This window comes from Camponotus vicinus, unplaced genomic scaffold, assembly GCF_025532165.1.
Source record: "Camponotus vicinus isolate PSW18456_S1 unplaced genomic scaffold, iyCamVici1.0 SCAF_14, whole genome shotgun sequence".
In the NCBI taxonomy this organism is placed as follows: Eukaryota; Metazoa; Arthropoda; class Insecta; order Hymenoptera; family Formicidae; genus Camponotus; species Camponotus vicinus.
Window position 1 is genome coordinate 3,498,307 of NW_028141950.1, and position 23,379 is coordinate 3,521,685.

The 23,379-nt window shown below is 32.6% G+C and overlaps 5 protein-coding genes across 10 annotated transcripts in view; 3 read left to right on the top strand and 2 right to left on the bottom strand.

Annotated features, from left to right (window-relative positions):
• Positions 1-8,202, top strand: part of LOC145964972 (uncharacterized) — a 28,865-nt gene extending 20,663 nt beyond the window's left edge. For 2 of the 5 annotated variants that reach the window (XM_083088155.1, XM_083088157.1), the window contains exons 2-3: positions 5,213-5,736; positions 6,147-8,202. In XM_083088155.1, the coding sequence (XP_082944281.1) occupies positions 5,277-5,736; positions 6,147-6,334 (648 nt within the window). In that variant the 5' untranslated portion in view covers positions 5,213-5,276 and the 3' untranslated portion in view covers positions 6,335-8,202. Of the gene's footprint in view, positions 1-2,743; positions 2,994-5,209; positions 5,737-6,146 lie in introns of those variants that run through there. The other 3 variants (XM_083088152.1, XM_083088153.1, XM_083088156.1) reach the window with 2 other exon arrangements.
• On the top strand, positions 6,641-15,945 carry LOC145964973 (uncharacterized). 2 transcript variants are annotated; one of them, XM_083088159.1, is made up of 6 exons: positions 6,641-6,731; positions 12,259-12,592; positions 12,877-13,124; positions 13,824-13,969; positions 14,695-14,813; positions 15,182-15,945. In XM_083088159.1, the coding sequence occupies exons 2-6, from the start codon at positions 12,535-12,537 to the stop codon at positions 15,184-15,186; spliced, it is 576 nt and encodes a 191-aa protein (XP_082944285.1). In that variant the 5' UTR covers positions 6,641-6,731; positions 12,259-12,534; the 3' UTR covers positions 15,187-15,945. The 2 variants fall into 2 exon arrangements, with proteins under 2 accessions (XP_082944285.1, XP_082944284.1); XM_083088158.1 differs by lacking the exon at positions 15,182-15,945 and having other exon boundaries at positions 14,695-14,878.
• Echs1 (Enoyl-CoA hydratase, short chain 1) lies at positions 7,901-11,420 on the bottom strand. Its single transcript, XM_083088150.1, has 7 exons — positions 11,262-11,420; positions 9,620-9,826; positions 9,357-9,481; positions 9,063-9,267; positions 8,567-8,686; positions 8,344-8,411; positions 7,901-8,253 (listed from the first exon to the last, which is right to left on the bottom strand). Exons 1-7 carry the CDS (start codon positions 11,359-11,361, stop codon positions 8,188-8,190), a joined length of 891 nt encoding a protein of 296 aa, XP_082944276.1. The 5' UTR covers positions 11,362-11,420; the 3' UTR covers positions 7,901-8,187.
• An 850-nt stretch (positions 15,946-16,795) lies between the features above and the next one.
• Positions 16,796-18,739, top strand: LOC145965034 (myo-inositol 2-dehydrogenase). The gene is made up of 4 exons (XM_083088288.1): positions 16,796-16,956; positions 17,107-17,352; positions 17,532-17,913; positions 18,154-18,739. Exons 1-4 carry the CDS (start codon positions 16,874-16,876, stop codon positions 18,607-18,609), a joined length of 1,167 nt encoding a protein of 388 aa, XP_082944414.1. The 5' UTR covers positions 16,796-16,873; the 3' UTR covers positions 18,610-18,739.
• Positions 18,740-19,212: 473 nt separating this feature from the next.
• Positions 19,213-23,348, bottom strand: Rngo (DNA damage inducible 1 homolog rngo). The gene is made up of 6 exons (XM_083088287.1): positions 22,797-23,348; positions 22,219-22,431; positions 21,890-22,144; positions 21,175-21,480; positions 20,944-21,063; positions 19,213-20,713 (listed from the first exon to the last, which is right to left on the bottom strand). Exons 1-6 carry the CDS (start codon positions 23,059-23,061, stop codon positions 20,502-20,504), a joined length of 1,371 nt encoding a protein of 456 aa, XP_082944413.1. The 5' UTR covers positions 23,062-23,348; the 3' UTR covers positions 19,213-20,501.
• Positions 23,349-23,379: the final 31 nt, after the last annotated feature.

The window sequence follows — 23,379 nt, forward strand, 5'->3', positions numbered from 1 at the left end:
TTAATTAAAATTTTTTCTTTAAAATATCAAGACGTTCATTAAATTATAAATTTAATCGATGATTAAATTAAAAAGATTTTTTGTCAATCAAGCTTCAATGTATAAATTTCAATGTATAAAGAGAGAAAAAATTATATTTGTTTTATAAAATAATTTGTTTTATAAAATAATTTTAATAAATTATATTTGTTTTATAAAATAATTTTAGATTTCAATTTTAAGGAGATGAAATATATTGAATTCTGTCTCTTTGTAGAGATCAATATTTTCCTATAAAAATTTTTAGGAGAAATTATAATAATCTCCAACTATATATAATAATATTTATTTTATTTTGATTGTTAATTTCAATGATTAAAAATATTATAAAAATTTCATAAATATTAAAAATATTATAAGCAATATTTTAAAACAACAAAGGTCTTTTGTCAGTAAACCTTAGTAATGTATGAAAAATGTATTGTATTTTTTATAAAATAATTTTAACTTTCAATATTAAAGAGAGAACATCGCATATTTCTCTCTATAAAAATCCCCATAAGAATTGTAATAGTAATCTCCTTAAACTACTCGTAGATAACGTAACTACATAATGTATACAAGCGCCACGATCGGTCAGTCGCTAAAGAATTATAACAGTAATCTCTAACTATATGTAATAACACTTTATCCGACGTGGAGTGAAGAAATCGGGCATTACTCGCAACCGAGGTTTTCTTCCGCAAATTATAGATCATGGACATGATCGCCGATGGCGAAGGGAGTATGAATCGCTCGGCTCGAAAAACAGTTATCCCGCATGCCGGTCATTGATTTCATCGCGCCGGACGGCCGTTCGTCGTTACGAATTCGAAATTACTCGTCGATTGTCGGCGAGCGATGTATGACGCAAAATTTCCAAGTCGCGAATAGTAGTAGCGGCCAGTAAATAGTAGGACCGACAAGTAGTCATCCTCCGTTATCGCCGGGCAATTTAATTATCATCAGTCCACGTCTAACAGGACATTAGGAGACAATTTTGTCTTTTCAGAAATCAAATGGAATCTTGGCGATAGAGCAAGCTTATAAACATCATTGTTGCGATAAATAAATTTGGGACAATGATATGTTTCTTGTAGATTGACGGATAAGTTGAACGAGAATCGCAATAAAGTTATAATCTTCTTGTAGAAAATAGAAATTAATTACAAAATCGAAGGGATGTAAAATACGACTGCGTAAAAAAATAAATAAAGAGTCTTAACCGGCTGGATCGAGTTATATCTGTAAAAGCCGTTCTGGGATATTACTCCCTCGTGAAAGGCTTAACCTCGGGCTCTCGTGTACACGCGATAACGGAAATATTACTCGGCTAAGCTTGAATACGTACTCGCATAAGTAGTCGTGTTCGTGCGAATCTATCGAAGTTACGGACAAATGATTAATTAGGCCTCTCTGAGCGGCTGAGCTGATTAAGGCAAGGCAAGATATTGAGATATTATCTCCGTGTAAAGAATAAGAATCTCGTTATATTAGAGGTTCGATAAAGTTCAATAAAAAGGTCCAGATGAAGATAGGATATTGAAAAAAAATATTGAAAAAATTATGGGAAAAAAAGTTGTTAACTTGACCAAACCGTTCAACTAAATTATTTTTCTAATTGAAATATTTAAATATTTAAGTTAAATAGATGTCATGTTAGATTTAATATGTATTATTTAATTTAAATAGTAAAATATTTCAATTAAAAAAATAATAATTTAGTTGAATGATTTAGTCAAGTTAACAACTTTTCTTTCTCAGTGTAAATAACAAATACGAGCCAAAAATTTAAGACACATATACAAACAAGACTTTAGATTAAAATATTTAATTATTTATATGTACTTTTTTTATAATACATTAAATCATAGTTTATTTAACCACATAAATGCAGATTCTGGTTTTAAGGGATTGTCCATGGGATGCGCGATGGGGGAAATATGGATGCATGCATCGCGTTCGGTAGACCGCTTCGTAGAAAACAAATCGATACATACACGAGACCCGTTCTTCACGTCCTGTGTATGCGCTCCGACTCGCTTCGGTCTACCACACGTGAAGGCTTTGGTCGTCTGGCTTACGGTACATTGTAATTATGTTATGGGCCCCATTGCCCAGCCCCGTGGGTGTGCGGGAGATTATTGTACCGAAAAATCTCATCGTCTCTCTCGCGGAATAATCTCTAAAACTATTCTCCTTTGGACGCTTCGATATTTTTTTGCCAAATGTTCCGTTAATCCGGAATTAAAGGATCGAGCATAATCTAAGAATAACATTTATATCGAGTTATTTTCAGTATGTTTTTTTCGTAATTGAAACGAGGAGATTAGATTTAATTTTATTTTTAGATTAAAATAAGAAAACTAGAGATTGAATTTACGGTAAATTTTCTCTTCTCTCTTTTCCGTTATGAATATAAGCAATGTACAAGTAATTTATTTTTGTCACATAGCCTGAAATTTTATTTTTAAATTAAATATTATTAGACTTAGAGCTATAATAACTGTCTTTATGATACATAATTTAATTTATAAAATATTTCTCAGGAATTTAATCGATTAAAATTAAAATTTTTCGCTGTTAATTTCCGTCACTATTTTCACACGTTATTTTCTGTTTAATGTGTAATTCATAAATTAGGGCAATTTTTGCGTACAAAAATTATAGTGGACTAGACGAAATGTTGCGGCGAATGATTTGATTGTGCATATTTATTAATCGTCGAATCCTTGCCGTATACAGCGACTGACCGCACATAGCGCTCGTATACATCATTAGATAACAGAACCGACGCGAAGGGAACGTGAAAGGTCTCTGGTTCACGGCGTGGCGACCGGTATCTCGCCGGTATCGCTTCGTCGCCGCGAGTGGGTTCTGGGTTCTGGTTGCCAGGCAGCGGAGACGGCAACCCAGGTGGAGAGAGAATTCCTCGTTTCCTTGTTGCTCAACCACCTCGATTGCGGTCGTGTACGGTAATTACAGCGCCCGGTAATACACGCGTGACGCCTTATCCGCACCCGCATATCGTTACTTATTACGCGGCATTATAGAAGTTGAGATTATGGGAGTCAAATCAATCGGTACTTTTGAGAGTCCTTTTTAGTGTCCTTTTTGTCTCTTTTGAAAATTAAGCCACGAATACGTCTTATAAATTTTCAAATCGTTTGTGAATTGAAAATTATTTACACGTTACATCTTGAATTATATAATTATATTTTGTAATGATTGTAATGATCTATCTTATTTCGATTGTATAATATAGTTGTTATTTCCTTAGATCTTGGTACTTTAAAAAAGGGATTAAAATTTAAAAAACGAGAAAGTTAAATATTTGATGTCAGATTAATCTCTTTGATTTAATTTTAAAATTTTTATCTCATTTCTTTTTTTGATTTAATTTTCAAGATTGCTCTATTAATCAGCAATCATAATTAAAATAGCTCGCTTTAGTCTGGAAAAAATTTGTATCTTTGAAATAGAATTTTTTGAATATTTATGAAAAGTACATATGTACAATCGCTTACATTTATTTCTCGATGAAATAAAAATTATTATTTGTCCGTCTATCTATTTTCGGACAAAGATAATTACGTGAGTGCGTGATTAGGCGATTACGTAAATATTAAAATACTCGGCGTGTACGACACATGATTTCCCAAGATGCAGAACGAGGCCTGATTAAGTGACTCACGTATAACATTGAAAATTATGGCAGTGACATTGGTTTATGATGCTCAGATATTAAAGGAGAAACACATCACCCGTACCGCAATTCATATGATGATGAATCTAGTTGATTCGTAATTAAGCGCGTTCGTAAATTTAACATGAAACTTTATTATTTATCTAACTTTTCAATCAATGTTCCGATTTGATATTTTGACCAGATTTAGCTATCAGATTATCTTCTAGTGCTCCGAAAATAATTATATTGCATTTAAATATGTGCAATGTATTATTAAATCAAACTTTATAAGTGAAATTAACGAAAAAGATTTTATTGTTCGAACTTTTTATCTCGAGTACCCCGTAATATTAGAAAGTCGATTACACGAAAACGAGGCTCGATTTATGGCTCGTGGGTCGCAGGTCGCGGCTGACTGGTGGTTCACAATACGCGATGCTAGTCGATGGCTTTTTTCTGTAAACGAGTTCTCGTCGAATCGGAAAACGCGTCGGCGGTGACGGAAAACCGGAGAATAGCTAGTCGAAGATAATCTGTCGCTGTCACCACTTCGTGTACACACACTCATCGTCGCGAAACAATATTTGAAGTATGCAAGCCGCGTCAGACAGCGCAAACAGCCATGACTTTAATCACCACCGCGCCTCGAGGTTGGTCTACATGATAAAAGCGATCGGTTTTCCCACCCACGTTCTCTGGGTTTGTCGAGCTGCGCATCTTGATCTGTGCCAATTTTGGAAATCTCATTATGAAATAAGAGAAACAAGTTGTAGTTATTACAGTCTAATCATTCCATGTCAACTTAATTTCTCGAAGTAAAATCGTTCAAATATACAGTTTCTTTATTCATTATTCATATACAGCTTATTTACTCATTCGATTCTATAAGAATATTGAATTTATTTATTGAATTATTTATTTAGTTATTAAATATTTGAGAATTTATGATATAAAATAATAGAATAATAAAAATATAATTATAAAAAATAAAATAATATAATAAATAAATAATATAATAAATAAAATAATAAAATAATAAAAATATAATTATAAAAAAATAATGCTATGCATCTAATTTTTATTCTCATTTAATCTACGTTAGAGAATTTTATATCGTCTCAAGTAGATCATTCAAAGAAATCTGTTCTTCGTTTATTTTGTATTTTATTGTAATTTCTCCTTTTCAGCTGCATATGTGAAGAATATGATCTCGCGATCGAATCTTTGTAGATGTTGCAACGGAAGGCATGATCGTGCAATAAAATCGAAAAGCTCCTTGTTTCAGAAAGTACGACAAAGAAGGAAAAATGTGGGCGTACAATCTCGCGATATCGATCTCGAGAATCGCCCGTCCTCGTGAATTTTATTATTTCGGAAGGCGATATTTTTCGCGCCGACATTTCTCTCCTTTTCAGGAAATGAAGCGGCCGCCAAAATTGCGCCGCAATTCTTTCCACACAATATATTTTCCACTTCGTAATTCTTCGAAATTTATCTTTTCAGAAGAAATCTAAAGGAGAAGAGGAGTTTTGAGGGCGATTCTTGCCATCCGAAGGACCCACGAAGAGGCATGGCGAGACAACAGACCGTGGATCGGAACATCCCTCATCTGCGAGACATCTTCGGCTTCGGCAGCAAATGGGATACACGCGGCCATGCCGAGGAGAAGGCACCCGGTCACGATAGCGCCGTGTCGGTTGGCTCCACGTCGGGCGAGGAGGAAAGCCCGAAGAACAGCAAGAAGAAGAAGTCGCGTCGCCGCGACAACAGCAAGACGTTGACCGAAAGCGACGTTAAACACCTGGAGCGGCACCTGTCGATGAAGAAGACTATACGCAAAAAGATCATGCGTGATCTGCAGCAGGCTTTCGTCGAGGACCCGAACGAGTTTCGCGTGGACGACATACCACCGGAACAGCTCAAAGCAGAGATCAATATCCAGAGCCTGAGCTTCGGCACGCCGTCCCTGAAGCAGGGACGCACGCGTGGCAACACCGAGAGCACGTTTCTCGACATGTTGCGCGGTGGCGGTAAGAAATTTGTCTGTTATTTGAAATTAAATGCATTACAGACACTTCTTATTTTTTATCCTTATGTGTTTTTAACGGCAAAACATTTAAGAAGACTAGCAGTTTCATTAACTTTTATGTAGTTATTTCAAGATTTCCGAGATATAATAAGTTTGCAAATAATGTAATGAAATTTATTTCCCTAAAGGAAATGTTATATAAAAAGTAAAGAGAATATTGAGAGAATTTAAATATCATTAAAAAAATTCATGTATTTCTTTCTTTTCCATCAAATATTTCATAAATCTAATATTTTTTCAAATAAAATTAATACAGAAATGTTATTTATGTTCACGAAATAAAATCTTTATTAGATTTTATGTTTTTCAAATTCTCTTTACATATTTATATAAAACTATAATGTGTTTCAGGTTTGGAAAAAAATGGAACGGACGGAGATCGAGACTCGGGACACGGGGGATCGCCGACCAGGGAGACGCCCAGTGCCCAGGACACGGACGACGAGTCCTACGCATATGAGGCGCCGGCCGCGACGCCCACGAAGAAGAGCGGCAACTTCTGGAGACGCTTTACCATGAAGAATCGCAATAAACGATAAATCTGCGGATTTATCCAAGAGCAATCGACGCAAAGAGAGAGCGTACCGATACTTTATATTCTCCGTCATCTTGATAATTTTTACCAGCGTAGTTAACGAAGCAGAGCTTGCAACTGTGATATACATAAAAACCAACTTATCTCCATCTCTCCCTCATCCCCCTGTCTCCCGAGGTGATTCTTCTCCGTCGAATTTTAAGAGGTTCCCAAAATTCGATCGCACAACAAGACCGAGGACCAATCGATGCTGTACAAATTTCAAATCTAAGCGCATAAGTTTTTATACGATACATCAAAAGACCGTGATGACACCTTTCGAACCAGCATTTTTATCATGTTCTATCATGACATATCACGAGATATAACTAATGGCGAGGTCGAAGAGAAAAAAAGCACAGGTAACTTATATCTTTTTTAAATTCTAAAATAAGTAAAAGTAATTTAAGAATTCAGAAAATGTATAAAATGCAAAAAAGGAGTATGTACTTATTTTGAAAAAACAAAAATTCTTTTAAAGCCTTCGATTCCTAATTAAGTATCTTAGCGGAGGTATTAGAAGAAAAACACTCTGTGTAAATATAATTTTCTTTTAGTTGCATTCTTTTTTGCATTTAAAATAAAATTTACATATTCAAGCTTCGAAGAGAAAAAGAGGAAAAAGAAAATAAAGGGTAGAAAAAGATGCAATCTGAACGGATTTATGTAGGGATTATCCGTTGCACATATACACTCTTTCTCGAAATATATCGGGGGAACTTCTTAAAACTCTCCGATTTAAAATGTGTAACGCTCGATGTGCCCGGTATAACGTATATAACTCATCTTCTGACACGTACTTAAAAAAGACGTAAGAGTAGAAAACGAAGGCAGCGACACGGCCACGTGTGTAGTATTTAAGAGTTTAGCTAGTTTTATTTTTTCTTAACATAAGAACGCGGAGAAGGCAATTGTAGGTGATCGGTATTAAGCGTAAAAGAGGCACGTACGCGTGCGCGCCGATTAGATATTAGCTAGTCAACATCGTTAAGACGTATACCCGAAAGACCTTGTCGATTTTCTTACTAACAAAATCAGATTTGATATCGGCTTTTTTGTAACAAAACTCGAAAGTAAGATATTTTTTATGTATTTTTTACCAGTTCGAAAATTTACAACTTTAAGATTCGTTCGAGAAATATATACACTTATACGTAAGGAACTTGTGAATTATGTCGTTTAAGTACAACGCATCATATTTTACGTTATACACTTGAGTTTTAAAGCTATATTGATGTTTATGAAACGCGCTATTGTTCCTATCGTTTTTCGAGATATCTCACTAGTATTAGAGATATTATTATTCGCGATAACAGTTTATACATTCTCACTTGTATCAACTGTTGTATCCCTCCCATCCTTTATTACGATAATAATAATAATTATAATAATTATTCCTTTTAATATTAACTGCAACGTTATATATTATAAGCTTTAAATGTATCATGTTCGAAGTCCACATCATATAAGAACAGTATACTCGAATAAAAGTCTTATAGATATTACGCTTGTTCTTAACACACACACATCATTTATTTTTCTTGCGAAAAAGTTTATTGCTGACATATATATCTCCTAACAAATGTAATAGGTAATACTTTCTGTTTAATCTTTAACTGACAAACAATATAAATGTTTTAAAATTTCTTTGCGGTTAAATACCGTAACCTGATCGCGCCATGTCAGTTACAAGTAATAGAGATAGAAAAAAGATATATATTTAGTTGAGGGATCTTATATATATATATATAAAAATGCGATATAAAAAATATACTTTAAAAAATATAAACGTTTGCTTTTTGTCTTGTATCATCAGGATTATTCATTCGTAAATTTCGGCGGACGTTTCTCCAGGAAAGCCGTCATTCCTTCTTTTCTATCCGCCTGGAAAATTGACATTTTAATACGTTAATAAATTTATAAGTTTCTTTTGTATACAGACGATATAAATATATGTGCAAATAGCGATCTTACCAGACAAAAAGTACTGTGAAACAATTTCTGTTCATATTCAAGTCCTTGTTGCAATGTCGTTTCATATGCTAAAATTAAATACAATTAGCTATACATTAAATTAAATACAATTAGCTATACATATAATCAAAATATACATATTATAAATTTAAATTATAGGAATCGACATACGTAAATCGAGTTTCTAAGATAATAAATAATTTCTCAAATAATTTTTAATTACCAGCATTAACAGCCTCTTTGGCTAGTGAAACGACTAATTGTGAGTGAGATGCGATTTTCTCACCCAACTTTACCGCTTCTCCGACCACTTTATCAGCCGGGAAAATCTTACTGACCAAACCTAAAGAAGATAAAGTAGGATTTTCAAAGTCTTGAATCCATATATATATATATATATATATATATATATATATATATATATGTTGACGTGAAAAAATAATTATTTTAGATAAAATTATTTTTCTTAATTATTGGAATAATTTTATACAATATATGGAATATTAGTAATATTATGAAGAATTATTCATATAATTTAACATATTCATATAATTTTGTAGATTTTGTAGATTACAAATTTTATAGAATCATCGAATCGATCATTTTTACTAATATATATATATATATATATATATATATATATATATATATATGTATGTATTTTATAAATTTTTTTTTATTATAGTAAATCTGATCCATCCTAAAATGCACAAACTTACCGCTCCTCTCAGCTTCTTCCGCAGTAATCATATTACCAGTAAGCACCATTTCCATAGCTTTACTTTTACCGATGAATCTGGGTAGTTTCTGAGTACCACCCGCTCCAGGAATCGTACCGATTGCAATTTCCGGTTGACCGAACTTGGCCTTGTCGCCGGCGTAAACAATGTCGCACATCATCACGAGCTCGTTGCCGCCACCCAACTGCGATCGAAAGCGAAGAATATGTTAGCGAATTGATTTATCGTATTTATTTCCAGCAATACTTTGCGGAGAAAAGCTGCACTACTTACAGCGTAACCATTTACAGCAGCAATTAAAGGCTTTTTGCTTTCGGAAACGTTATGCCAGCTATCTATGAAGTTGTTTTTCAGATTTTCCGCGTATGATTTATCTTTCATTTCCTTGATGTCAGCACCTATAAATTAAATCATATAAATTAGATATATATAAGATATATATTAATATCACTGGAATAATTGACTATAGTTGTGATAAGATAATTAAGGATTACTATAAAGGTTTATAATAGAATAAAATTCGCATGTGATCTTACCAGCAGCGAATGCTTTTTCACTTCCGGTAATGACAATGGCACCGATCGATGAATCTGTGTTGAAATGTTCTAAAGCGTGAATTATTTCTTTTATCAATTGATCGCATAGAGCATTTAAAGTTTTTGGTCTATTCAGAGTGATAAGACCCACATTCTTCTTTTCACCCACAATTTCGGTTTTAATACTCTCATAGTTGCCAGTTTGACCTGTGGATCCAATTTTAAAATATTTAAAATTTATTTATTTTAAGGAATAAAAGCTACAATTCAAACACAAAAATATACATATTTTTATAACAATTTCCGCGACAAGGAATTCTATAGGAAATTATTTAGCTGTGTGTGATTATTATAATAAATTAAAAAGGATAAATATTAAATTAATATTTTATACGCGATATAAATCTTTTTATATTTTTATTATGAAAATTATATTTACAGAATATATACGAAAAAATTTATTTGTATATAAATCTTTCTTACTTTAAATTAACGTAGATATTTTGCGAGTTTTCGAAATAATATCATGGGCAATTAATTAAATAGATAGATGAGCAAATAGATAAATTACCACTACATCAGTAGACTTACACTGATAAATAAAATTGCTAAGGAGTTTCATGTTATAAATATCAATATCAATATTATCACAATAGGAAATTGATTTATATTGTATATTGCAAATTGTAGCTAAAAAGTATTGTTAAAGCGATGTTATTAAAATATTAGATTATTAATATAATATTATTACTATAACATGAAATAAACTCGTTTCATGTAAAATTCACAAATAATTAATGCGCATTTAAAAATTATTTTAATTAATTATATTTAAATAAAATATTACGGAAGAGGAATGAAAAAATGCAATCGATATATATTATTTGGAGCACGCTACAATCTGTCAATATTTGATTATGCACTTGATAAAAAATAGATAAGCAATCATTTGCAGATAAATAAACACATTCGTCCTTAATCATTCACAATTGCTTAATAAATCGTCCGTAATTTTGCTTTTAAACATTCGCTAAATCGAAATATTTTTCAAGGTAGAAAGTGTTAAAAGCCTTTTTGCTAGCTAAACTCAAGGAGAAATAACGAAACAATAATACATTTAATTCTAATTAACCCTGAGTGTCGGCGCCATAATATATGTACATATATATCCACATATGTACATATATATGTATCGTATACTTTATTAAATCATTAGGAGAGTTTTTTCAAATTTCTTTTTTTAAAATACATAAATATGAATGTAAAGTGACTTTCTATTGTAATTTAAAGTCATCTGCATTTTGTGATGTAACGAGAATTTAACGATTTTACACGCAAGCATATAGCAGGTGATTAAATTTTCCTTTGAAAATCATGCAATACACAGCAGGAAACAATCTGCATAAATTTAAATACGGAATGTCGTAAAAAGTCACGCAAACAGTTTGGATTAATATATGATCGATTGATACAGTGTATGTACAAAAAAAAGAAAAAAAATAATGCCATCGAAAACAAGTTGTCGATCCGCTGATAATGAACGAATAGCGCAGAAGCGAGTGATTATACCGGGTGTCCGCGCAGTATCTCGATGTTTGACGGCTAGCGAGAGAAAGAATCTATACTCGTTATTCGTACTTACAGGCATAATACCTGATGACAGGTGTAACGAGATGCTGCGGCTTTCGAGTTGCCTGCAACACGCGCGAGAAGAGAATCTGTGACACACGGCTGGCGGACATGTTGATAGTTCAGGCACTTGTAGATAAATGTCGACATCAAACTCGTCTCGTGAATGATAGCATAGTCATTCTTGCCAACTCTCACTACAGAAATGTTACTGATTCTCTTCCAAACGCGCGCACGCAAGAAATTCAAATCCGTTATATGTTATTAAATTGTAGGCTATTATTAAATATTGATTAAGAACGAAACGCGACTTTTCAATGTAGAATTACTTGTTAATTAGCTATTTAGTTAATTATTCAGTTTACTGATTAGGCAATCATTTGACCAATCATTGTGTATTTTTACTTTTACTGAGAACGTCATGAATTGTCATTTTATTTTAATATTATTTAATTTTTTTTTGTTAACATTTTGTTCTTTTATTTATTCAATTGTCTGCTCTGGTATTTTAGCTCTTTAATACCTCTGTAATTTTTTTATTTTTAATAATCTATTTACATCATGCGGCATATGTACAAATACGAAATTAATGCAAAAGTTTTAATTTCCATGACATTAAAACTAAAGTTTTCCAATTTTAGGTCACAAGTAACATTTTTGATAATTAAAAGATAAATAGAATTTATCCCACAATATATAAAAAAATTTCATAGTGCGCTTTATCACAGGGAAATATAAATGTTATTTATTTTGCCTTATATGATAAAAGATTGTATATTTAATCTTTCTCAAAAGAGGTATTTTTATAAATTAAAATAATTTTAATCATGTGTATGTGTGTGTGTGCACATTATACGTGTATTGCATACTTAAGTGCGCGTAACAATTGTTGTAAAGCAGACCCAATAATAGATAATTCTTCTAGAGTCCTTTTTTTAAAGGCAAAAAAAAGAGCAGAGTTTGTCTTCTCGCAAACTGATTTAATCAAATTGATTGCACGAATTTACAAGAAACGGCGCGAAAAACTGCAGTTCCGGATCAACGATCCGCAACCGTGATCGATGATGCGTACGATGACTATGACTGAAACGTAAAGAGAAAAGAAAAAAAAGCGAGAATGGACGCTTTTCTGTCACGCGTTTAAGCGGTGAAAGTATTTGATTCGGAAGGGGGAGTTCATCTGCGGACAGGTAATAAAACGGCAGACGGCACCTCGACATTGAACGAACTTGAATTTACCGTCAGTTCACGGTCGTTTGTTCGCGCTTACCGTTTCTATCGGCATCATGCGTGCGATTCTTCTGCTCGCCGTCCTGACGAACGCCAAACTTAAGGGATACGCAGGTGAAAAAACCTATTTATTTGAAAATGATATTTTGTATAAAAAATACATAATTATATTATATATAGAAGATATTTTGTATAAAAATTACATTGAAAATTATTTTGATTACATCATTATTTTGTTCACTAAAATCGCTTTTTAATTGTAACATTTTATTATAAAAAAAAATCTTTATACATTTTGACATTTTTGTTTAAATAATAAATATTACGATTAAAATAGTATAATTTTGATTGTATATTTTTGAAGAGCTCTTTTAATCGATCTGATTGTGTGATTGTAGAGGAAATTTGGCAGCAGGACCTGTCTAAAGACATGCAGATAGGTGCATCCACCGAAGGCTACGATCGCGTAGGCTTGCGATGCGGCGCCGAAAAGATGACCGTGGAGCTCAGGACAACGGAGGATTTTTCAGGGGTGATCTACACTCAGGGTAATTTTTACTCCAGAGAACCGTCCTGCTTTCTCGATGCAGTTCGCGGTAGAAGTTTCACTATGAGCATCCCTTTGAACAAATGCGACACCGAAAGAGTAAGTAAACGTGCATTAAATATGCCATCATTTAAATATATCATTCATCTTATTAACAAGAAAATTTTCTTTTAAAATTTACGATAAAGAATTTTTCAAAATAGTGATGTTTATTTTTTTAGAATAGAATTAATTTCATTTCACAGCTTCTTTAACAGCTGACGTATTTTCACTTACCTATCTATTTTTTATTATACGATATATAAAATATAATATTTTATATTATAATATAATATAAAATATAATCTATAGTTTAAAATATAATTCAATATAAACAATAATAAAAAATCAGTGAAAATAAGTTGTGCAATGATAATAATTCGTACATCATTTTTGAACATATATTATTTTCTAATTAATTTCTTAGATTTCTCTCTCATTTTTATTCATGACTTTAATAAATAATGGAACTAAAAAATATCAGCACATAACATTTTCTAAACTATCGCAGTTTTAAAATAAATTAAAAACATTTTTTATTATACATTTGCTACATTCAATAAAATAGCCCTCTCTCTCTCTCTCTCTCTCTCTCTCTCTCTCTCTCTCTCTCTCTCTCTCTCTCTCTCTCTTAATTCTTAATAATTTCTCGCCTTAACTTTTATTCATTAATGAATAATTTACATAATATTTTAGAATAAATAAATCTAGTAGATACTTCTGATATCTTTTTCGTCTTTTTTTAAATTTTGGTATCAGAATGGAGAGAAATACAGCAATGTTGTGGTCATTCAGCACGATGATGAGTTATTGACACCGGGTGATGCTGCTTTTACGTTAGAATGCGACTTCTCAAAGCCGCGTGATCTCACGGTAACGGCGGATTTAAATGGAAGCAAGAGAAGGTATAATTGCAGGCTATCTTGTCATTAATTCAACTCACTTTCAATATGAGAGTGTTGTGCTATTATCGCGCGTTTTCAATTATTCATAAGCTTAATAGAGATATAACTGATTTTCTCTGCAGTACACGAAGTGAATTATGTAAAGAATATCACCAATTACCATCCTAATTTATGAAAAATTTCTATTAAATATTCTAATAAAAGTTTATATGATGCTTTATATATGGATTGTCTTAAATACGGTATTGTTTCTATTATAATTTTATATATAGAGCGTGTAAAAACTAGATTAAACGAAGAAACATCCTAAGTCATTAGGGTACTGTAATTTTGTTGGAGTTTCTTTTTAACTTATTTTACAATTTTAACATGAAATATCTCAATATATATATATATATATATATATATATATATAATATAAAATTCTAATTATTTATAAAAACTAATAATATATTAAACTAGACTTATATTAGGAGATAATACTTTGATAATTCTATTTGTTTCTCAAGATTATTTTGCCATGATTATTAATATTCAGTTTCTAATAACTTTATGATTAAATTAAATTATTATTATATAAGAAAATTAATAAAGAAAAATTAATAAAGAAAATTAATAAAGAAAAATTAATTTCTTGTTTGTGAAAGAATTTCTCGAGATGATAATTTTTAAATTATATATATTTTATCTATAATAATAATAATAATATATTTTCATTTTTCTAGGACCACTAGATCGAGTATAGCTCTCGTTGACGCCGATCCAGGAAGGGACAGGAGGAAAAGGGCGGCATATGTGGAAAGCTATGACGACAAAGTTGTTTTCATCCCGCAGAAAGCATATCGTAAGATAAACGACGAATTGTGAGATACCAGTATGTGCTAGCTATAATAAAGGATTAAATATACATTTTGCCTTTTTCTTTCTGCAAAACTTTTCCGACTAGTAATTATCGTTCACAAATTTTTTGATAATTTCGTTGTTCATAAGTTTGGCACAATCTGGTGGTCTCTCCGCAAATTCTATAGTTTCTCTGACACTGAGCACGTTCAACAAACGCAACTATTAATGATAACAACAATTACCTTTGACATCCATATTTTGAAATCCATTAAATTAAGTTCTTTTTTTCTAAAAAGAATTGATTTAATTCGCGTTTGCTGAATGTGAACATTGTCGCACAATAAAAACACGTGTTCGAATTGATTTCAGGATAAAAACAATCATTGGATATTGTTTTGCTAAATCTTGCCAGTGAACATCATCGATTCAATGAAATGATTTAGCATTTTGTGCTATCGTTGTTGTTGTTTGTTACACTGTTTGTTTGAATAAATTATTTAAACCGTTCGAATGTGGATGTATCATTTCGTAATCGTAATGCAATCGTGCATTAATTCTTAATTTGTATGCAATGCAGGAATGTGTGCGTGTATATACATAAGGATGACTTTATTTCTACTCCAAAAATACGATATGTAACGTGCGATAATTCAATGATAATCTCTAGCCTTTGCAGATAACAATAGCATGTGGAAATTTACATCAGTCTCATTTATGTAATCGACATCCATTAATCAATATATTACTTAGCAACTGTTGCAAGATATTAATATAAGATTTAATATAAGCCGTTAAGTTTCAATTTTCGATTTTTTAAAACGTTGAAACTTTAAAATGACTATTGTCAGTGGAATCGTAACAATACGGCTATATTTCTGTGTGATACAATCGTTATAGGTCACGATGATAATTATGCATGAAATGAAGCGGTATCGATGATTGTGCATAGAAACGTGAAACCGCAAATCCCATTTCATAATAATACGTCATAAATATAAATATAAAACCGCATTATAGTCGAGAGACTGCGAAACATGTTTTAATTTAAATATATTTATATTTTAATTTTATTGTAGTTGAATAAAGTTTTTAATACATTTTCAGTTTAAGTTTGTCTTTAAGGAGCACATCAGTTCTTAACAAAAAAATTAGATGAATTATGCTTTAAGAATAAGAGAGATTGAAATTTATCTTATAAAAAATATTTTATTTTAAACAGTTAAATTCTTTTTTAAGGAAGAAATTAATAAAATAGTTCTCTAGAACTTTGTCAAATTAAAAAACGTTCAGTAGAAATGTGTAAAACATATTTAGAAATATAATAATTGATATCGAACTTATGTAATTATTATTCGATAATTTGTGTTGCATGTTGTTTTTGCTTCCGATTTTTTTGACTTTGTAAGCACCTTTTATTCTGTTTTGCGTTTCCGAAACTTTTGTATACTTTATTATGTTTTGCTCATTAACTTTTATTTTTATTTTATGCTTATTACTTTTACTTTGTTTTCTGACATTGAAAAGGATCCGAATTGGATCGAAACGCAGCGTTTGTCGTGTTTAAATTAAATAAACGTTTTCACATGGATTGCTACATGAAGTGAGATAACCATTCTACTTTCGCATACATTTCACCAATGCTTTGGTCCTTGAAGCCTTTTAACTAACTTGTATTGTGTTGCAAAAAATCGTATTAATCATCTTCCTGCATTTGTTGAATAAATCGTTTAAAATCTATATTAAAAACATCGATCAATAAAAATGAAACACAATTCGGAATAATTTAGTCTAACAGAGAGATCTATCTAATTTTTTCATTATATACATTTTGTTGAGACACCGTGATGTTTAGCTCAAATGATTAAAAAGTATATCATATGTTTATTATAAAACTGATGACAGTGTTAGATTCCTGAACGATAAACGTCACATTAGCCAGCCCCCACTTCTATTATATCTCTTCGTACATATATAAAGAGCTAGCCAGACATCATCGGTCTCTCAATTGCGAAAGATTTGAGGAGTAATTTTATTTGACAGATAAAGTATATCGTGGCAGAAATGGCAACAGCAAAATTCAAGGAAACATCTCCCTATGTTAAGTCTAAACCTTTACCGCCTGAGGAAGATTATCTCTATAATAAGTAAGTAATCAATTTGATTTTACATCTCATCGAGTATCTCGATCAAGTATTCAACCGAAAACCCTTTCAGCGAGAAAAATTGTTTCATTCGAAATATCTTTAAAATTGTTTTTGTCTACTTTTAATAACACAATAAAAATATCTTTTCAGATACTTGGAAGGCATCGCGCTGAAAACTGATAATCGAAAAGACCCAATACTTAAACTGGCCTTATTTGGTGTGGGTCGTGCCGGTACAATACATTTAATGTCTACAATTTCTAGTTCACGCGCCAAACTCGTATATATCGTTGACGATATTGAGAGCAACTGGCAAAATGTGCGCAAATATTGGCATTTAGAAGATGTTGTCTTCCTAACTAGCGCACAATCCGATAAAGTTTTTAAGGATCCCAAGTGAGTAATTGCATTTAATAAGAAAAAGTACTATCGATAAAAATTATATATAAGATTATATATTAATAAAAATTAAGTTTATCATATATATAATGTATGTGTATGTATTGTATTAAAAAGTATTATAAATCACAATAAAGTAATTAGATTTATCATATAATTCTCTACGATTCGTACAGTGTCGACGCGGTTATCGTTGCATCGCCGACCTTTACGCATGAGAATATCGTTATCAAGGCTTTGAAGGCGAAAAAGGCGGTCTTCTGCGAGAAGCCTGTAGCGGAAAATCAATCAGACACTGCCAAATGTTACGAAATGGCTGAGAAAATCGGCACACCGTTGTTTTGCGCGTTCAATCGGCGATTCGATCCGAGCTACTCGGAAGTGCGAGATCGAGTTCGAAGAGGTGAAGTCGGACATGTTCACATGATCAAAAGCGTCTCACGCGACTCTCCTCTACCTACTATAGAGTATCTGGAAATATCCGGAGGTATCTTCCACGATTGTTTGGTTCACGATATCGACATTATAACTTGGGTTCTCGGAGAGTATCCAGACAAGGTATGAGACTTTTTGATATATACATGTTATATCTCTAATCAGATATTCTAATATCTTGAAAAAAGTGTATCTTTAATTTAAAAAATTTTTTTTGCACTTTTGAAGTACTTTTATTTTTCTTAATTTATTTAAAAAAGAAATCAAATTCTTCGCTAATTGTAAGTCGAGCCATTGATTGGAAAAAATTATATTTGTAAATTTTGCAATATCATTGATAAGATTGATAATGTGCAATTACAGATTTCGGCCATAGTTGACGCGAACATCCCAGAGATCAAGGCGATCGGGGACTTTGACACGGTCGCCGTGACCATGCATTTTCCGTCAGGTACTGTCGGCATGATCGATCTGTCGCGCAACAGCAACTACGGATACGATCAACGACTGGAGGCGTTTGGTCCGAAGGGTGTCGTACAAGCCGACAACGAGCAACCGAACGCCGTTCGTCGACAATATGGTTTACAGGGGTCGAATACTGCTCCGATCTGGTACTCGTTCGCCAGCCGTTTCATGAACGGCTATCGAAGGGAGTTCGATCACTTTATTGATATAGTACTTGGTAAAGCTAAGTCGCTGGTCAAGTCGAAAGAAATTTTGGCAGTGAGTAAGATCGCTACCGCATGCGAAGAATCCGCTCGCAAGGGAAAGATCGTGAGTCTGAACTGGACGAAAGGCGAATTGCCCGATGATCAATAAGATCTCAACACGAGAGACTAATTAAATATATATTTTGTGTCAACTATAAAATTAAACAAAATTAAATAAGAGACGTCGATAAAAAGTTTATTGATAAATATTTTATTAATAAATTTGAGCAAAACTGGCATTATTTAATTTTCATATTTAATAGCATTCATTACATATTAATCTTATATGGAAGAATCATTTTCGAATCTCTCTATTTATGTATATTTCTTTACTTCACACGGAAAATGTACATAATAATATACATATCGTGATATCTTTTGTAATGAATGCAATTAAAAATGTGAATGATTTAAAAATTATAAATGAAATGTTTTGTGTATGCGTAACCAATTTCCATTATTAAGAGGATATTAAAATTTTCTTCAATGTTTCATATTTAATTAATTTGTTTACTTTTACATTTTATATAGAATTAAATGCATATAAAATAATGTGAATATGTAATAAATATGATATGTAATAAATGCGATTTTATTACAGATAGAAAAAAGATTTATTTCCGTTGAAAAGTTTTGTTATTAAAAATTATAATATATCATAGTAACAAATTTATCCTTTGGTTTTACTAGGATAATAGAGAAAAAAGTGGTGTGTCTTTCAAAATATATCATCTCACAAGTTTATATAATATTGATTACAATTTAATGAGAGCTTATGCGCTAAATTAGCGAATTTTTAGTTTAGCCGATAGCAAACAAATAAATCAAGCCATATAATTTGTCACATTTTTATATATAAGTGACAAAGAAATTACACAATAATGTACCAAATATCATGTCGAAAAAAATAACAATATAAAATCGATATTGTCTGTAAGATTGATGCGCACGTCTCTGCATAGATTTTTCACTTTTAACTTCTATTGTAACAATATTTTGTAAAAAAATGGAAAACTTTCCTATTCGCCTGTCATTATCGTTTTATGTATGTACAGCCGGCGTTTTTTCAGTAAATAATGAGGAACTGAGTTTGAGCCGCATTCAACATCGAGTCTTTTAAACGTTACCAAATAGCATAAAATTCTCACGCGAAAATCTGTCTATCCCATATTTCGTGCTCGATTTATCTAGAGTCTAATATTAGATATATACATTTTGTCCATATTTACCATTTAAACGCAACATTATAAAGTGTATCGCGAAATATACATAAATATGTGTATATTTATATATTGCGATGTGTAGAAAAATCTTATTCATTATATTTATCCAAAAGCTGATATACATATGTCGCACTTATAAGATTATAACATCCGAACTAAATCTTAATATTCAACCACGTATCGCAAATCTACATATGTTGCAATTAATTATATCAAATATTAGGTCATAACAATCTGATATCTCTTTTATATTTATATATATGTATATATAATCAATTTCACTATATTAATTGGAAATAATGCGCAATTCACTTAGGCGCCACATGCATGTATAAGAAACTGTGCAAAATTGTATGTTTTGGAATATATATATATATATATATATATATATATATATATATATATATATGTAATATATATATTTATATTAATATTTTATATATATATTTTATATATATAAAACTCCTTTTAGCTCTAACGATTGTGAATCATTTATATAAGTTTAGTTTACGTAGTTTCACATGATTTTAAATTCAACGCGCATATTTTCGCTTACAATGTTCCTCAACTCGTTATCAATCTATAAAAATTTTTCAGTACTATTATCAGCTGTATATTCAATGGTACTTTTTGTCGATTTTAGATGATATTTAAAAATTGCTTTGAACATTGTAGGTCCCCTTCATTTTTATTGCGTGTAATATATTCACAATTTTGCTATACCTGTCTCTCTAACTAAAAATTTGTGTATTCGAATCGCGTGCGACAATTTTGGATTTCAGAATTTCAAGGATTTTGCAAACAATGCGGCTGTAGCTTGCGTTTTGTCACCGTTAAATCTACGCAGTTCTGCAATAACTTGCGCCCTGGTAAAACCCAAAGCCTCTAGTTCCTTTACAGTGGCTTCCGTAAAGGGATCATGTGGATAGACTGTTGTTTCTAAGGCGGCTGGTCTATTTAACAAGCCTTGATTACTACTACCTTGCCCGTCTGAAACATTTCAACAACAATATTCATCAATGATAAATTGCAAAAGAAAAATAGATTCTTCGTTAAAGAAAAAAATACATAAAATTTTGTATGCTTCCAGCAACAACTTTTCATATATGTTACTTTCTTTTTTATATAATTATAAATTGCAAAAGAAAGATTTTCTTTTAAATAACAAAAAGAAGAAGGGATAGAAAAATCAAAAAAGGATAGCTTGATCTGATTCTTACCATGCTGTTGCCTCTGTTTCTTCGCGTCTCTTGAACTATCTTCAAGAGCTCGTTGGAGATCCCTGTCATCCAATGATTCATCACTATTCCCACTTAATCTTGCACATTCAGGTAAATCACCTATAAAATAATGAACAAAATAATATTAATATTTTTCAATTCAACATTAGAATTTTAATATTAACATTAAAAATAAATTTTATTAATTATAGAAAACAAGAAGAAACAAACCTTCTGCCAAAAATGTAGTTTCTGTGCCCGTAGTACCAATCTTCAAAACATTTTTCTTCAAGTCTATGCAACATTGATGTCTCTTGAGCATGTCTAAGCCCAGCAACATGTCCATAGGTTGTTCTTCAAGTACACTGAACGATGTTGTAAGATGATCGTTGCCAATTTGTATTTGCACCATATGTATACGACCGATTATGCGTTGAACTCCGACGCCCTTGGCGACCCCAGCCCACCTTGTGTCTACCAGACGCATAATATGACATCTCTCGGCACAAGCGGCGGACATAATAGTGGTTTGAGCACCTTGTGTCATAAAAATATTTTCAATATTATAATAAACAGGATCGATTTAGCTTCTTTCGCAATGCTTTCATTGTAAAAATATTTTAAAAACTATTGGATTATATTGAATCGAAAACAGAGAATCTCTTCTCTTTCTTTTTTCTTGTGTTGTTTTCGCAAATGAAAATCACATGAGTTGTCAGATCTAAAATTAAACTGTTTTTCTGCATGTCATCCAGAATACTTTTCCGAGAAACGTGTGTACTTAAAAATAAATATACCACTCATACAGACACCAAGATGCAACAAAACAAAGATAATCTGTTCAAAAATAATCTCAACATTTTTCACGCGCGTCTCGAAATACACGCGAAGCATTGATGCATTTCTATACTTGTACTGTAAACAGAATCAACGGCCAATGATTTACCTGAATCAATAAATGCTTTAACTGGAAATCCATTGACTTTACAATTGATGTACAACATCACGACAGTGCCGAAAGTCTCTGGATTGTATTCCATTGCTGCTTCCATATTCGCCTCGATATTTTTTTGTCTGATCTCTTCGGCGATCAGCCGTTGCGCTTCTGTGTCAAACGGATCTGCATTCATCATTCTTAACCGTTGTGCTTGCCGTTCTTCGCGAGCGGCTATCTGCTCTCTGAGTACAGTCGAAAATCTATCTATAATATATGAATATTTTTAGACCATAAATGCAAGATACAATTACGCTGTTGTAACTAAAAGTGCTGCTTACCAAGATTTCCCGACAGCAAAGCATCGGCCAATCTGGGATTATTCTGCTTCAACAATGCCAACTGATCTGGATTAGCCAGGAACATATTTCTTATCAACGCTGGATCATCCTCGCTGCGGGGATTTTGTACTCTGTTATTCGCAATTGGCTGCTGACGCTGTACGTTGCTGATGTCGGGAATTCTGATGGAACTGAAGTCCAGTAATGGAATGGCTAGAGCGATGTTTCTTTGAATTTAGTACGTTCATTTTTGCAAGACATTATATGCGCTACGTAAAGTAGCATTATAAGGAAGGACAAGACATCAAGAATAGAGAAAGACGCTGAAACAAGCTTCATGGTGACATTCAGAGAGAGATAGAGGAAGAGAGAGCTAAGAATGCTAAATGTATGCATAATTAAGCTAGAGTTAAAAGTCAAGATTTCAACATCAGAGACCACAGGTTTGCAGCCTCTATGTCGACGAAAACAAGGTAAACGATAACTAAAATTAAATACGAATTATTATTGCAATACTTGAAAATAAATATAAGAGTAACGGGACTGCTCCAGATCGTTATCTAAAAAACATTGCCTACCTCTGTTGAAGGGCTGCAGGTTCAAATCGCTACCGCTCTGGTGCATATGCTGCAGGATAACGGCATCGCCGTCGCGGATGCCGTGATCGCGCAGGGACTTCTTGTCGTCCATGAGCGGCAGGCCGTTGAACGCGATGACGATTTCGTGGGCCGGCACTCCGCTCTCGATCTCGCAGAACGCCTTGAAATTCTCCAGCTCCAGCTCCTCGCTCACGTCCAGGACGAAAACGCTGTCGTCGCTGAGAGTCGTTACTGTCACCTTCATACTTGCCTCGTGCGATCGCGACAAATCCTGGGAACGAGTGAGCGTGACAAGCGTCCGCCTCGTGGTCAACGAGTGAGATTTTCTCGAGGGGAAAATATGCGCGATACTCGATTAGGAACGGGAGAGTCGTGGCGGACGCGGGAGAGGCATCAAGGGAGGACAAGCGGGACGAGCGGCACGCGATTCGCGGCTCCTCCGGATGTAAACAAGGGGGGCCCAACTCAGCAAAAATACTCCCCCGATGACGGCGAGACTCGCGTGTCACTCGAAACTCGAAACTCTCGAGACTCGAGACGAATGCTCGCGGATGGGCGCGCA

Bases quoted from the DNA above. Each gene is read 5' to 3' on its own strand.
- Echs1 (XM_083088150.1), bottom strand. From the start codon at position 11,361: ATGTCCGCCAGCCGTGTGTCACAGATTCTCTTCTCGCGCGTGTTGCAG. The intron at 9,827-11,261 runs GTAAGTACGAAT...TTGGATCCACAG, and splicing joins TGTCATCAGGTATTATGCCT to GTCAAACTGGCAACTATGAG. The intron at 9,268-9,356 runs GTAAGTAGTGCA...TTTCGATCGCAG, and splicing joins CTGCTGTAAATGGTTACGCT to TTGGGTGGCGGCAACGAGCT.
- LOC145964973 (XM_083088158.1), top strand. From the start codon at position 12,535: ATGCGTGCGATTCTTCTGCTCGCCGTCCTGACGAACGCCAAACTTAAG. The intron at 12,593-12,876 runs GTGAAAAAACCT...GTGTGATTGTAG, and splicing joins CAAACTTAAGGGATACGCAG to AGGAAATTTGGCAGCAGGAC. The intron at 13,970-14,694 runs GTATAATTGCAG...TCATTTTTCTAG, and splicing joins TTAAATGGAAGCAAGAGAAG to GACCACTAGATCGAGTATAG.
- LOC145965034 (XM_083088288.1), top strand. From the start codon at position 16,874: ATGGCAACAGCAAAATTCAAGGAAACATCTCCCTATGTTAAGTCTAAA. The intron at 17,353-17,531 runs GTGAGTAATTGC...CGATTCGTACAG, and splicing joins AAAGTTTTTAAGGATCCCAA to TGTCGACGCGGTTATCGTTG. The intron at 17,914-18,153 runs GTATGAGACTTT...GTGCAATTACAG, and splicing joins TCGGAGAGTATCCAGACAAG to ATTTCGGCCATAGTTGACGC.
- Rngo (XM_083088287.1), bottom strand. From the start codon at position 23,061: ATGAAGGTGACAGTAACGACTCTCAGCGACGACAGCGTTTTCGTCCTG. The intron at 21,064-21,174 runs GTTTGTTTCTTC...ATTATTTTATAG, and splicing joins AACTACATTTTTGGCAGAAG to GTGATTTACCTGAATGTGCA. The intron at 20,714-20,943 runs GTAAGAATCAGA...GAAATGTTTCAG, and splicing joins GAAACAGAGGCAACAGCATG to ACGGGCAAGGTAGTAGTAAT.